General features: G+C 51.2%; 1 protein-coding gene across 2 annotated transcripts; it reads left to right on the forward strand.

The window, feature by feature from the left end:
* The first annotated feature begins 1,451 nt into the window (after positions 1–1,451).
* On the forward strand, positions 1,452–15,155 carry LOC101598970 (angiotensin II receptor associated protein). 2 transcript variants are annotated; one of them, XM_004657638.2, is made up of 5 exons: positions 1,452–1,580; positions 9,668–9,702; positions 11,041–11,146; positions 12,526–12,721; positions 14,144–15,155. In XM_004657638.2, exons 1-5 carry the CDS (start codon positions 1,554–1,556, stop codon positions 14,260–14,262), a joined length of 483 nt encoding a protein of 160 aa, XP_004657695.1. In that variant the 5' UTR covers positions 1,452–1,553; the 3' UTR covers positions 14,263–15,155. The 2 variants fall into 2 exon arrangements, with proteins under 2 accessions (XP_004657695.1, XP_045005859.1); XM_045149924.1 differs by lacking the exon at positions 1,452–1,580 and adding an exon at positions 3,200–3,219.
* The last annotated feature ends 293 nt before the right edge of the window (positions 15,156–15,448 follow it).

A 15,448-nucleotide genomic window follows, 5' to 3' on the forward strand; every position in this document is an offset into this window, starting at 1 on the left:
AGTGAAAAGAAGCCAGGAGTGTGGATCATGCCTTTAATCCCAGCATTTGGGAGGCAGGGGTAGGAGGATCGTTGTGAGGTCAGAATTCCAGGTCAGCCTGGGCTAGAGTAAAACCCTACCTTGAAAAACAAAAACTAAAACAAAAAGACTAACTGAGGCATTTGTCAGCATTTCACTGTCCTGCTTCAGATCCATCTCCAAAGACACCCAAAAGTTTCTAATCATTGTTCCAAACCTGCAGTCACCTAGGGTTCCAGGAACAGCATAGGAGAGACACTTAAGATGAACATATGTCTCTCATGTCCATGGTGGTGAGGTTACACTTTGAAGAGTCAAGCAAAGGAGCACTAGAAATTATTTAGTGTTTTTTTTTGTTGTTTTTTGGATTTTTTGAGGAAGGGTCTCACTCTGGCTCAGGCTGACCTGGCTCAGGCTGGCTTCAAACTCACAGCGATCCTCCTAGCTCTGCCTCCCAAGTGCTGGGATTAGAGAGAGGTGTACACCACCGTAACTGGCTCACACATACATTTTGACTAGTTACCAAAGCCTCCAAAGTGTTGTTATTGCAGGATGAGTCGCCTCCTCTGCCTTTTTTCTTTTTATATTAAATTATATATATATGTATGTATATATATGTAAATATTTTTTTCGAGGTAGGGTTTCACTCTAGCTCAGGCTGACCTGGCATTCACTATGTAGTCTCAGGGTGACCTCGAGCTCACAGCGATCCTCCTAACTCTGCCTCCAGAGTGCTGGAGTTAAAGACATGCGCCACCATGCCTGGATTAAATTATATATATTTATTAGAGAGAGAGAATGGGCATGCCAGGACTTCTAGCCACTGCAGACTCGATGCATGCACCACCATGTGCATCTAGTTTACGTGGGTACCTTAGGCTTTGAAGGCAAGCGCTTTAACCGTTAAGCCATCTCGCCAGCCCATTTTTATCTTCCTTTAATGGCATGAATTAAGACATTTATCTTTCCAAGTACCTTGGAGACAGATATTGTAACTAAACTGCGTGGGGATACGGTGGGAGAGAAGAGGGTACCTAGGGCGGGAGAACCCTAATTACTATCACAGTAGCAGTTTGCACTAGCCTACTTTCTAGATTTTTATTTATTTGACAGAGAAATGCATGTGGCACTTTGTGCTTCTGGCTTGACTTGGGTACTAGGGAATCAAACCCAGGCGTGGGGACTTTGCAAGCAAACGCGTTTAACCGCTGAGCCATCTCTCCAAGCTGAACGTCGCACCGTGTAGGGGGATTGCACTGGACGCTTGCCTTGACTGCCTGACGCCGTCTCCTAGCAACCGACGGCGGTCACGTGCCCGTCTCACGTGGCCCGGGAGCATTGGACACTTGCCTTGACTGCCTGACGCCGTCTCCTAGCAACCCACGGCGGTCACGTGCCCGCCTCACGTGGCCCGGGACCCAGCCTGGGTTGGAGCGAGCGCCACGCGCGGGGCGGAGCGGAGCAAGTTTGTATTCCAAGTTCGGAGCCCCGGAGCCCCCGCGGCCGACGCTCAGGTGCCCTCCGCCGGCGTCGGGATGGAGCTGCCGGCCGTGAACCTGAAGGTGGCCACGCGGGCCGGGGCGGGCGGGTCTCCTCCGCCCGAGGGTGCCGGGCGCTCGCTCGTGGGAGGCGGCGGGAGGACCTGGGACCTGGGGAAAGGACCAGGGCAGGAGGAGGTGCGCCCCGGCCGAGGCCGGGAACACTCGGAGAGGGACACCCAGGGACTGCGCGGGGGGCCAGACCCTCGGCCGGGAGAGACCCCGGTCCACAGTGGCCGGCACGCCCCGAATTCCTCAGCAACAGGGTGGGGGACACCTCTGCCACTCAGACAGAGCCAGACCTCCTGCCTCCAGTACAATCCCGGGGGTCTTGTGAGCAGATGTCCCCAAACATTCGGCTTTCCATAATTAACTTCCACAGGCAGCGCCCATAGTTCATAATTAAGAACCGCGGGTTGCAGAAGTTTCCTAAAAGCAGCAAAACCCCCAACCCTGTCGCCCCGGGATCATGTTGCGGGGCTTCCTGGAGTGTCTTCATTTCCTGAACCAGGCTGTTCTTCCTTTGCTTCTCCCCGCCCACTCCGTTTGCAACAGAAGAAGGGCCAGCGACTTAGCTTGGGTCAGAGGGGTGTGGACCTTGGACTAAACCGGCCATTTTGGGCCTCGGTGCAAGCTCCTTGAGACATGATCCTGTCATTCCTAAGTGACAAATCACTTAGCACCCCCTGGTGTCTGAGACCAAAGGTCCAGCACTACTTAAGCTTCTCTCCCTCTTCTTTAAAAAAATTATTTATGAGAGTGGGAGGCAGATAGAATGGGCGCACCAAGAAATACAAACTCCAGGCGCATGTGCCACCTTATGCATCCGGCTTACGTGGGTCCTGGGGAATCGAATCCTTAGGCTTCGCAGGCAAGTGATTTAACTGCTAAGCCATCTCTCCAACCCCACTCATGCTTCTCTTGGTGGAAGCCCTGACCTGGATGAATGGTACTGGGACAGGTTTGGAAAGGACCAGATTTGGGTTCATAAGGTCGTGGGAAGCTGACTTGGTCTTATAGAGGTAATGAGGCCTGCTGCCCAAAGGTGGAGCCCCTGGCAGTGCGGGCTTGAATGCTGCCCACACCTCCAACTCCCTGTGTCCTTGAGCCACTGAGCCAGGAAGAGCAAGCATTTCCGAGAAGCTCAGGTCACCCACCTATGGAGACAGGGTTAGACCCAGGAGTTTCGCTCTAGAATCTGCCAGTTAGCCAGTGAACCCTCCCTGCAGCCCTGGCTATTGGCTCTGTTACTCTGCTGCCCTAGGGCATCACTGTGTCTCATATAACTGGCCACCAAGCACAGAATGCATTGAAGTATTCAGTGCTTATCTGAGGTCTGAGAAGTCCCCCTCCTCCCTCCTCTCAGGATAAGTAACAAAGGTTTCTCCCCCACCTCCATCAGTCCACCCCGTAGCTCTATCCCAGGCTGACCTGGAATTCACTATGTAGTCTCAGGGTGGCCTTGAACTCATAACAATCCTCCTACCTCTGCCTCCCTGTGTACTGGTTTTTTATTTGTTTGTTTTTGTTTTCCAATAGGGAGAAAACCCAGGGCTTTGCCCATGGTAGGCAGGTACTCTGCCACTGAGCTGTATCTTCAGCCCCAAACCAAGTGTTAAGTCCTTATGCTCCCTTGGCGTCTACTCAGCCTTCCCTTTAGCAGGTTAGCTTTCTTTTTTCTTTAAAAACATCTTATTTATTTATTTGAAAAAATATATATGTAGAGAGAGAGAGAGGCAGATAGAGAGAGAATGGGTGCACCAGGAACTGTAGCTACTGCAAACAAACTCCAGATGTATGTGCCACCTTGTGCTTTAATCGAACCCGGGTCCTTAGGCTTTGCAGACATGTGCCTTAACCGCTGAGCCGTCTTCTCCAGTCTTATCAGGCTAAAGTTCATTTCCTTCTGTCCTTCCCCTTGCAGGTCCTGACAGCATAGAATAGTGGACAGAGCACACAGGCTGTGTGGGGCTAGGCATGCCTGCCTTTAAGGGCAAGCATTGATACTGTGTGACCTTGAGTAGGTTTCTTGCCCTCTCTGAGTATCAGCTTGCTCACTGTAAGAAGAGGATGAAAACAGGCCGTACCCGCTAGGGTGACAAGGGGAGGATCTGGTATCCACTAAGTAACGTAGTGCTACTGTTAGCCTTGGGCCAGAAGCCGAGCATGATGGTGCATGCCTGTTTCTCTTGTACTCAGGGGCGCATGTATCTGGAGTTTGTTTTTAGCGGCTGAAGACCCTGGCATGCTCATTTTGTCTCTCTCTCTCTTTCTTTCTTTCCCTACCTGGCTATTTCTCTCAAATAAATGAATAAGAATAAAATATTAAAAAAAAAAAAAGCCTAGTCTAGGGCTGGAGGGATGGCTTAGTGTTTAAGGTGTTTGCCTGCAAAGCCAGAGGATCCAGGTTCGATTCTCCAGGACCCACCTTAGCCAGATGTACAAGGGAACACATGCACATCTGGAGTTTGTTTGCAATGGCTGAAGGCCCTGGCGCGCCCATTCTCTCACTCTCCCTCTTTCTCTGTCAAATAAGTAAATAAACGTATTTTTTTAAAAGATCCACACACACATCCTAGTCTAACCCCATAAACCAGTCATCATGTGCACACCAAACCCAGCACTTGGAGGTAGAGGCAGGAGGATCAGAAGTTCAAGGTTATCCTTGGTTACAATAAATTTGAGGACAGCCACAAAAACAATAATAATAACACCCTGGCCAGGTGGACATACATCTTGGATTTATATGTGACTTCTGTTGTTGATAAGCTTTGGGTGGAGCCTAGCTCCGCCCCTGTTGAGCGTGCAGACATGGGCAGTGTGGATGAATAGCAGGTGCGGCCTCTGCTGCCCTTGCTGCAAGGTGCGAGTCCTACCCAGAATCTTGTGGTAACTAAGTGGGCAAGTGCAGAAACCAGCAAATGCCTACTTCCTCGGAGGCACAGCCCATTGGGACAGACAGGCCCTGTGTGACATACGTTGCCCCCATGGCAGAGAGAGGACCCTCTCTATTCCCCACCCAGTACCCATTGACCCCTGCTGCCTTTGGCCTGTTGGCCTCATCTAGGGAAAAGATGGCAGCCTGCCTGGGTCAAGTGCTGTAGTGAATGCCCAGAGCTCAGGCTCCACCTTTCTCCCACTGTCCCCTGGCTCCACTGTCCACTACTAGACTTCCTGCTCCTCTGCCTGAGAAACCTCAGGTCTCCTGTTCCCAGAGCCCCTGGGGACAGTTCTCTGCCCCAGTGAGTCACTGGCACCTCCTGCTGTGGGCTTTCAGGAGAGTGGGGCCCCTTGGTTCTGTTTCCCCTGCAGCCTTCATTAACGACAGATCTTGGGACAGAGGCCTCCATTATAAAGATGGGGAAACTGAGGCAGAGGATGCTTAGACTCTTATGTGCTTCTTTTCCCAGGGTCTTAACAGAAGTGACTATGTAGTGTAGGTTTCTTAAATATTTAGGAAACTACAATGATGTGGTGAGAAAGGTGACTGATCTCAGCAATCCCAGAAACACCAGCTATTCCAGATCTGACTAGGCCAGACCTACTGTGTGCACAGTAGAGGTAGAGGAGCTGTAATGCTTGCCACTGACAGCTGTTTCTGAAGAAGGAAGGCTTGGATGGCAATTTGAGGAAGAAAGTGTTGATATGAGCCACTTCCCTGATGCCTCCTTAGCATCTCCTTGTAGTCCAAAAGCCAGGCATCAGAATCAGGTGTGGCAGCACACACCTTTAATCCCAGCACTTCGGAGGCAGAGGTAGGAGGATGGCTGTGAGTTCGAGGCCACCCTGAGACAAGGTGGCCTCAAACTCACTGTGATCCTCCTACCTCAGCCTCCCAAGTGCTGGGATTAAAGGTGTGTGACACCATGCCCGGCTTCTGTTAGGATTTTTTTGTTTTGTTTTGTTTTGTTTTTTGTTTTTTCGAGGTAGGGTCTCACTCTAGCCCAGGCTGACCTGGAATTCACTATGGAGTCTCAGGGTGGCCTCAAACTCACGGCAATCCTCCTATCTCTGCCTCCCGAGTGCTGGGATGAAAGGCGTGCGCCACCACGCCTGGCTTCTGTTAGGATTTTAATCCACCTATTTCCTAGTGAAGTTCTTCCCCTATCACCAAAATGAGGGACTCTTGGATTTGAGTTGACCTTGAGTATTTAAGTTAAAGCATTCTTCTATTATAATTCTCATGTAAAGTTTTAGGAGTCATAAGAATTTTAGTATTTTAAATAAACTTAATGTGCATCTCATCTAAAAAAAAAAAAAAAGCCAGACTCCAAGGACTGCAGAGGTCAGCTGCATGACCCTCCACCTGGGTGAGATTCCTGTAAGCCCAAGGTAAAGATGGGGGGGGGGGTCCTTGCCATCCGGGTACATGTTCTTTTTTACAGTTTCCAGAATGTTCCATGCTCCCCTCTGCCACCGAGCTTCGTGGGGGCTGTCCCTTCTGCACTACATGTTCTTTCGTCTCTGCTTCAGTTAACTCCCACTCGCCACCTTTCTCTTCACTCAAATGTCCCTTCCTCCTCTGCGGGCCAGTGAGGTTCCTTTTCCTTTTTATTTATTTATTTATTTTCTATTTTTTAAAATATGTTTAATGTATTTGAGAAAGAGAGAGAGAATGGGCGCCGACTCAGGGCCTCCAGCCACTGCAAACGAACTCCAGACACATGCAGCACCTAATGCATCTGGCTTACATCAGGCCTGGAGAATCGAACCAGGACCCTTTGGCTTTGCAGGCAAACGCCTTAACCACTAAGCCATCTCTCCAGCCTGAGGTTCCTTTTTCTGCAGGATGGGGGTTTCAGTGGATCCCACCCTCTTGAGGCCAGTGGTCTTAAGACGACTCTTCCTTGCTGTCTATCCTCAGCTGGCAGCTCTACACCCTCCTTTGAGCCCCAGGTGGATGCAGGGCATCCGTGTCCTCTGGTCACTTGAGCCCCTGGGAACTAAGCCTCTTGTACCTTTTTTTTTTTCTGAGGTAGGGTCTCACTCTAGCCCAGGCTGACCTGGAATTCACTCTATTTCACCCTGGCTGCAGGGTGGAAGTTAGGAGTACAGGTTTTGGAGTTAGGCTTCATTTGGGGGGGTGGTTAGAAGTAGAGTCTCACTCTGGCCCAGGCTGACCTGGAATGCACTACATAGTCTCAAGATGGCCTTGAACTCACCGTGAGCCTCCTACCTCTGCTGGGATTAAAAGGCAAGCTCCACAACATCCTGCTAGACTTCTTTTTTAATCAGAGAGAGAGAAAGAGAGAGAATTGGCGTGCCATGGTCTGCAGCCACCGTAATCGAACTCCAGATGTGTGTGCCATCTTGTGCACATGTGCAACCTTATGCACTTGCATCACATTACGTGTCTGGCTTATGTGGGACCCGGAGAGTTGAACATGAGTCCTTAGGCTTCACAGGCAAGTGTCTTAACCGCTAAGCCATCTCTCTGGCCCAGTGTTCTTTTTTTTTTTTAATATTTTGTTTTTACATATTTATTTGAGAGAGAGGCAGCTAGGAAGAGAATGGGCAACCAGGGCCTCCAGCTGTTGCAAACAAACTCCAGATGTTTGCACCACCTTGTACATCTGGCTTACATGGGTCCTGGGAAATTGAACCTGCCTTAGGCTTTGCAGGCCTTAACCACTAACACCATCTCTTCAGCCTTTTATTGGTGTTTTTGATGTAGAGTCTCACTCTAGCTCAGACTGACCTGGAATTCACTCTGTAGTCTTAGGCTGGCCTTGAACTCATGGCCATCCTCCTACTGCAGGCTCCCCGGTGCTAGGATTAAAGGTGTGTGTCACCACGCCCATTTTAGGCTTCAATTTTTTAAAAATAGCCTTATTTATATATTAGTTTTGCTAGTACAGAGTGAGAGTGGGTACTTGAGGGCCTCTTGCCACTGCAGATGAGCTCCAGATGAGCTATCTCCCAGCCCTAGATTTGTTTGCTTGTTTTGAGAGAGGGTCTCACTCTAGCCCAGGCTGACCTTGAACTCATTCTGTAACCCAGGTTGGTCTTGAACTTACGGTGATCCTCCCTTCCACCTAAGCTTTTCTAAGTTCCAGGGCTAAAGGTATGTACCACCACACCTGGCTCTCTGAAGAATCTTTTTTAAAAATATATTTTTAAATTTTTTTATTTATTGTTTGAGAGAGAGAGAGAGAGAATGGGCACACCAGGGCTTCTAGCCACTGCAAACGAACTCCAGATGCATGTGCCACCTTGTACATCTGGCATGCGGGATCTTGGAGGATCGAATCTGGGTCCTTTGGCTTTGCAGGCAAGTGCCTTAACCAATAAACCATCTCTCTAGCCCCTCTCTGAGGAATCTTGGTCAACCAGATTTGCATGACCCTACTTGCTTACCTGTAAAATGGGAATAAAATATTTTGTGTTTCAGAAACACAAATTCACTGTTAGGAAGCCCAGATAAAGTATATGAGGCACAGAGCGCAAGGCCTGGGCCACTGTGGGTGTGCATGTGTATAGTAGAGAGTAACTCTTCCAGAAGAGTTTTTCCCTCCCCCACTCTTGTAGACTTTTCACCTCCCGCAGGTATGACAGTTCCTGCCTCCTGCTGGCCAGGCCTGAAGCCTTGGCCTTTTCCTGCAAACCTGCCTCCTTTCCTCTGGCTTAGCACACTGCCCTCCCCTGCTTTCTCTCTCTCCTTCTCCTCTCCTAGCTTGACTCTCCCCTCCTCCCACACACACTGCCTCATCTCCTCCAGGGAAGCTCCCACTCTGGGCTCCTGGCCTCCAGGAAGTCTCAGGACCACCCCACTCCCTCCTCAGCTGTGGCAACACGCTCCTACTCAGGGCCCAGGTCCTGGTACACTGGCTTAGCCTGTTGGATCCCTGCTTATCCTTAGCACACAGCCTGGAAGGCCCGGCTATAACCTGCTCTGGCTGACCACATCCTGCTCACCCAGGGCATCTGCCCCTGTTATCTTTGCTTCTTGAGCAGAGCCCTGTGGGTCACTATGAGAGCCAGTCCAATAAAGGGGCTGTGGTTTTAAGGACTCAGAGCAGTTAAGGGGTGGGATATTACCAAAATCCAGACAAGGCAGAAGGATTTTTGTTTTGTTTTTGAGGTAGGGTCTCACTGTAACCCAGGATGACCTGGAGTTTATTATGTAGTCTCAGGCTGGCCTTGAACTCATGATGATCTTCCTACCTCTGCCTCCTGAGTGCTAGGATTAAAGGCGAGTGCCACCAGCTACAGGATTTTGTTTCCTTTTTTGTTTGTTTTTCAAGGTAGGGTTTGCTCTAGCCCAGGCTGAATTCACTGTGTAGTCTCCAGGTGGCCTTGAACTCATGGCACTCCTCCTACCTATGCCTCCTGAGTGCTGGGATTAAAGGTATGCGCCACCACGCACAGCGTTATTATTATTATTATTTTTGTTTTTGTTTTTTCCAAGGTAGGGTCTCACTCTAGCCCAGGTTGACCTAGAACTCACTCTAGTCCCAGGCTGGCCTTGAACTCACAGCAATTCTCCTGCCTCTGCCTCTGCCTCCTGAGTGCTGGGATTAAAGGTATGTGCCACCATGTCCAACGGATTTTGCTTTCTTTTTTTTTTTGGTTTTTCGAGGTAGGGTCTCACTCTAGCCCAGGCTGACCTGGAATTCACTATGTCTCAGGGTGGCCTCAAATTCACAGTGATCCTCCTACCTCTGCCTCCCAAGTGCTGGGATTAAAGACGTGCGCCACCACACCCAGCTCAGGATTTTGCTTTCTTAACACGAGTCATGCCGTGATGCGCCTGCAGAAGTCTTCAGCTTCCTTCACTGCCCTGGACTTGCAATCTGGACTCTTACTGCAACCCTGGGTCTCCTTCCTCACCTCCCCCTCTGCTCCAGTGCCCTGAGAAGCTACCCCTTGTTTGAGGCCCCACCCCCTGTCCCTTGGTGTCTCCTGATTCCTGAGCCAGGGCTCTGAAGGCAGCTCTCCTCAGCCAGGGCTCCCCCTGCTGGGAGTGAAGGCACACACCACCCCCCTTCTAGGGAGGCAGGCTGTTGCCTTTATAGGTAGCAGGCAGGGGCCTCCGGTGTGTTCTGGCTCCAAGGCTTTGCTGTGCCCTGACGGTTTCAGTCACAGACTTATCCTCCTTCCTTGTGCCACAGGTGATTCTCCTGGTTCACTGGCTGCTGACCACCTGGTGAGTGACTCTGTGGTGTGTCTGGCTGTGTACCCACATGCCCCTGGGGTCCTTGTCCACATGTTCCTAGGATCTGTATCCTCACGTCTCCTGGGGTCCCAGTCTGCCGGGTCCTATTCTGACATGCGAGTTAGTGGGCAGGCCACTGTGCCCTTCAGGGCTGGGACCGCTTTCCATCTGTACAGTGGGGCAGAGACCCGCCCCTGCAGCCCTGTCCTTCACAATCTCCTCCTTCCGGCCCGCCTCTAAGTGGGGGCTCCAGGAGGGAGCTTCACTGTGACCTCTCATTTCTCGAGCGTCAGGGGAGAGTCCCCTGCCAAAGCAAGGCCAGAAACCATTGAAGTCACATATGCATTTTGAAAGCTTTGAAGTGCAGTGCATGCATAAACCACTACGAATGAAGTGACCAGTGAGGGCAGGATCACTCTGACCAAGTTTCCTCCCAGGTGACTGAGGCCCAGACAGTAGGGCGGGCATTGCATCAGGTCAGCGTGGAACCAGGTCCTACAAACACTTGAGCTGAGACTAAGATGATAAAAAGGGGGTGGCTTAGCCAGGCGTGGTGGTGCACGCCTTTAATCCCAGCACTTGGGAGGCAGAGGGAGGAGGATTGCCATGAGTTCGAGGCCACCCTGAAACTCCATAGTGAATTCCAGGTCAGCCTGGGCTAGAGTGAGACCCTCCTCAAAAAAAAAAACAAAAAAAATAAAAAATAAAAGGAGGGGTGGCTCAGTGGATGAGTTACTTGCCATGCCAGGATCCTCAGAACCCATGCCAGTCTTGTGTCAAGCCAGATGCTACAGGGCTAGTGTTTATAATCCCAACACACCAGTGGCTAGAAGGGAGGTGGAGACAGGAGAATCTCCCACAAGCTAGCCTGACAAATGCAGTTGTAAACAAGAGAGAACCTGCCTCAAACAAGATGGAACAGTAACCAAAATTGCCCTCTGACCACCAGTGTGCTGTGTGCACACGCATGCACACACCCACCCCTCACACACACACAGCTGCTGAAGGCCCTGATGGACCCATTCCCTCTATTTTTCTGCCTCTTTTTTTCTCTTTCTTAAATAAATAAAAATTTTAAAAAGAAAGAGAGACAAAAAATGGTGGGTGTTCAGGCAGAGGGAGTCTCACAGGACAGTGGCCAGGAGAGTCACAGGGGGCAGGAAAGACATGGCGAGATCCATGTTGGGAGATGTGAGGTTCAGGAGACATGTGGGAAGTGGAGCCAATGAGATTTGTTCTCAGAGGACTCTGGAGCAGGACAGAGGTGACTATGGGAGGGGTGGACAACTGCAGGGCAGTGACCACCTGACAAATGGACTCTCCCGGCAGGGGCTGCATGGTGTTCTGGCATGCTTATCCCTGGGCCAACTTCACCGTTCTGGCCCTGGGTGTATGGGCCGTGGCACAGCGGGACTCCATCGATGCCATAGGCATGGTGAGTGGGGAGCAGGAGTGGATGGGGGACTGGGAATGCTTGAGTGTGTGCTGTGGTCTCTATCTGAGCTCACCTCACCTGTTTAGTCCTCTCTTCCCCCAGCCAGCCACATTTTCTGTTTTCTAAGGCCTTATACATAATCCTCCCAGGCTCACTTAACTTGAGAACCCTACCTCTGCTTTTGTCTTCCCCAAGATAAGCATAGGATGGGGTCACAGTAGTCCCTCTAGATTGGCCACCATCCAGGGCTGTATGAAGACCTGCCTCCCAGCTGTCTTTAAGAGTGAGGGATGTAACTGGGAGGTCTGGCTAAGAGGGAGTACCCTAATTTATCAATTCAAAGTTAACCCTGGCTTGAGGCAAGTGGTGCACCTCCAGCTCTTTGCACTGAGGCGTGGCTGCTCAGGATGATTGAAGGGGTTTTCTTTTGGATTCTAAGGGACTGTCCCTCCCCTTCTTTTTTTGAAAGTTCTATTGGCAGTGTTGAGAGATTGCTCAGTGATTAAAGACACGTTTGCAAAGCCTGCCAGCCTGAGTTCAATTTGCCAGTACTTACATACAGTCAATTAAAAATGTGGCATAAGTTTCTGGAGTTTGCTTGCAGTGGCAAGAGGCCCTGGTATGCCCATACTCTGTCTCATAAGTATGTATGTTATATGTATGTGTGCCTGTATGAAGTTCTTGCCAGGTTTGATGGCACACACTTTTAATGCCAGCACTGGGGAAATTGAGGTAGGAGTGCTGAGAGTTCCAGGCTAGTCTGGGGCTACAGAGTGAGTTCCAGGTCAGCCTGGGCTAGAGGGAGACCCTACCTTGAAACATAAAAATGAGAGAGAGAGAAAGAGTATGTGTGTGTGTGTGTGAGAGAGAGAGAGAGAGAGAGAGAGAGAGAGAGAAGAAAGAAAAGAAAAGGAAGTTAGTTCTATTGGAAATTGCTTGTGGCTAGGCAGAGAGCTGATTGACAACTAATGGTAATGAGGGAATTGGAGGTAATAGCAGAAATGTTCTAAAAGTAGAGTATAGAAACGGTTGTATTAAACTTTAAACTGTATGCTTGTAATGAATGAATTGTATGGCATATGAATGATAATTGGATAGAGTTAATGAAAGAACTTAGGAATGACAGCAACGGGGACTGTGCCACTTGGAGGTTCTAGAGATAAGTGCTTGTCCCCATCATGGCCTTGGTGACAAGAGATGGACTGGTGGCGGCGGGGGGGGGGGGTGCTGTGATGGTGCAGCAGACCAAGTCCAGACTCCAGCATCCTGCTCATAGCCCAGTTACAGGATGCATTCCTGGCCTGCCATATATGGAGAGGGGATCTTGGGGGTGTGGCAAGGCGTCAGTGTCCATGAACTCATGGTGGTGGCTCTTGCAGTTCCTGGGGGGCTTGGTGGCCACCATCTTCCTGGACATCATCCATATCAGCATCTTCTACCCGAAGTCCACCCTTGGGGACACAGGCCGCTTCAGCGCCGGCATGGCCATCCTCAGCCTGCTGCTCAAGCCCTTCTCCTGCTGCCTGGTCTACCACATGCTCCGGGAGCGTGGAGGCGTGCTCTCACTCCGCCCTGGTGAGCCCTTGTTCATCTCCTCCCTGGGCTGGGCTCGGCTCGCTGCTTCGGGAGCCTGTCTCCTGCGACCTTTCCCTGCTGTCAGGCATTGGGCCGACTTGTGGTCCACCCTCAGCCCCGAGTAGGGATGAAGCTGAGCTGAGGCGAGGTGCAGTTCCTAGGGCGCAGGGCTTGCAGGCAGCTGCAGGAATGGCTCCTCCCCTCTCTGTTCCTATCAGGCCCCTTCCTAGAATCCTTGCTCTCCTGCCATGTGGGGTCACTGTCTTTTGGCAGACACAACTCTAGATGGGCAGAGGAGGTGGTTTTGCTTGGGCCAGCTAAAATTGGCGCTGAGTGGCAGGTTCTCCCTGTCCACTGGCCCTCTCACCTCCAGCCCAGCCCACACTACCTTCGTGGTGGTCAAGCCATTTTCCTGCCCTTTCTGACTTTGCTTTTTTTTTTTTTTTTTTTTCCTTGGTAGGGTCTTACTCTAGTTCAGGCTGACCTGGAACTCACTGTGTAGTCTCAGGGTGGCCTCAAACTCGAACTCATGGTGATCCTCCTGCCTCTGCCTCCCGAGTGCTAGGATTGAAGGCATGCGCCACCACACCCAGCTTGAAGTGGCTCTTCTTTCACTGTCTCGGAGCAGTGAGTGTGGGGAGCTGGGTGTGGTCTTTTACCTTTTGCTCCTGACAAGACAGGATGAGGGTGTCCTGGGACCCACCTGGGAGAGTACTGGGCAGAACAGAAAGAAAGGCCTGTTGTTGCCTACCCTGGCTGACTTCAGCACTGTCTAGACTTGCCCCGGGATGAGGGGACCCCAGGGCAGTCCAGCTGTCACTCAGATGAGGAAACTAAGACCTGTAGCTTTGTGACTTATTCACGGTCCTGGGACAGACATACAGAGTGGGGCAGGGGTCATGTGGGAGGAACACTGTGCCCTGTCTTCTACCCTAGTCCCAGCTCTGGGAGTGCAGTAACCCTGCCAGGCTCCAAGGCTTCTGGATACAGTGACATGGGTCCTCATGCCTGGAGGTGGGCAGGAGAGAAGTCTGTGGGCCCAGGGCAACGCATCTGTTCTCAGGTCCCTGAGCACATGCTTCTTGGGTAGGGTGTGACACAGTGCCTGGGCGCGCCAGCTCAGGGGACCTGGAGTGTGGATTTGGACCTCAGTATCATCAAAGCTTCGAGCCACAGGCTATTGGGCGATGCAGTCCACCTCTCTGACCTGCACTCACTTTCCTCGTCTGTAAATACCTGCCCTGTAGAGACACTGAGGGATATACTGGTGCTTCCTGATAAAGGCTTGATGTCTGGGCCCCTGCCACTGTCCTTGGCATCACGTTGTCCACCATAGGCTGTGTGGGGGTCGGGTTTTGATGTGGCTTGAATAAAAGGCCCCAAGTTCTCACCCTTTCTTTTTTCTCCTCCCACGTCCTCCAGATTTCCTTGGACCTTCTCAGGAACATGGTACCTACCAGACAATTGACACAACAGAGGAGCCTGCAGAGCACTTCGCAGGCCCAGAGGGCAGAGGCCAAGCCACCCCCCGGGGGTATTGACACCGCCCCAGCAGCGCGGCCTGCTTGGTGCTTCTTGCCTCCCTTGTCTGAACCTGTAGAGGACTGTCTTCCAGTCCCCATGCCAGGAGTGGCCTGAATCAAGTGTCTGGAACGTCAGGAGTCCTACCCAGGCTTCAGAGCACCGGGTGCATCTCTCCTTCAAGTCACCTCCTGGTCCCCAGGCTGGAACTCTAGTTGTTGGCTTCTCTTCCCATCCCGTAATTGCGCCAAGCAGTCCCTGCCAAGTTGTACTGAGGGTGGCAGCATCAGGTATTGAGGGCCACCTCCTCAGGCCTCCTCCAGGTTGCCCAGCCCTTCTGCAGAAGCTCTGAGAGCTTGGGATCCTGCCCAGCCTCGGGACCTGTTCTGCATAGGAACAAGGTCCCATGACTCTCACCGCCTGATTGCTTTGTGCCAAGGCCTGAAGCTTCCAAGACCTGCCACAGCCTGCAGCTGCCTTTCTTGGAGCCCCGGCATTAAAGTTCAGGGACTCAGTGACCCAGCTGTGTTTGAGCCATGTTTGATCTCTGGGCTGAGACCTGACTTGCCATTCCTGGGACAATTTCACCTTTGAATGCCCAGATAGAGCCTGGGCTGAGCTGCCCATTCTGTGCATGGAGGAAGGAGTGGCTTTTGCTGGGCCTGGCTGCAGCCTACCCAAGGAGGATGCTGGTCAGTTTGGCACGCAGGCATCAGTCCTCTGACTCTGAGGACCTGGGCCTTGGCTTGAGTCCTTCATTGACAGCAGCTGTGCACCCTCAGTGTCCTTTTTGGGGTTGTTTGTTTGTTTTTTGAGGTAGAGTCTTGCTGTGGCCTAGACTGACCTGGAATTCACCATGTACTCTCAGGTGGCCTCATATTCGCTGTGATCCTCCTACCTCTGCCTTGTAAGTGCTGGGATTAAAGGTGTGTACCACCATGCCCGGCTCAATGTCCTTTTTGGTTTTGGGGGTTTTGGTTTTTTTTGGTGTGTGTGTGTGTGTGTGTGTGTGTGTTGTATGTATGTATGTATATGTCCCTTGCAGTGCCCCACATACTTACCTGTGGTGGCCAGAGTGGGACATTGGGTTTGAGCTAAAATTTGTTTTCTTTCTTTGAAGCTTCTTTTTTAAAAAAATATTTTATTTATTTATTTATTTGAGGGAGAGAGGAAGAGGCAGAGAGAATGGACACACCAGGGTCTTCA

This window comes from Jaculus jaculus, chromosome 5 (assembly GCF_020740685.1).
Source record: "Jaculus jaculus isolate mJacJac1 chromosome 5, mJacJac1.mat.Y.cur, whole genome shotgun sequence".
NCBI classification, from domain to species: Eukaryota; Metazoa; Chordata; class Mammalia; order Rodentia; family Dipodidae; genus Jaculus; species Jaculus jaculus.

What these genes read in the sequence shown, in the direction of transcription:
- LOC101598970 (XM_004657638.2), top strand. Translation starts at nt 1,554, where the DNA reads ATGGAGCTGCCGGCCGTGAACCTGAAG. An exon ending in CCATCGATGCCATAGGCATG is followed by an intron (nt 11,147 to 12,525) that starts GTGAGTGGGGAG and finishes TGGCTCTTGCAG; the next exon opens with TTCCTGGGGGGCTTGGTGGC. An exon ending in CGTGCTCTCACTCCGCCCTG is followed by an intron (nt 12,722 to 14,143) that starts GTGAGCCCTTGT and finishes CACGTCCTCCAG; the next exon opens with ATTTCCTTGGACCTTCTCAG.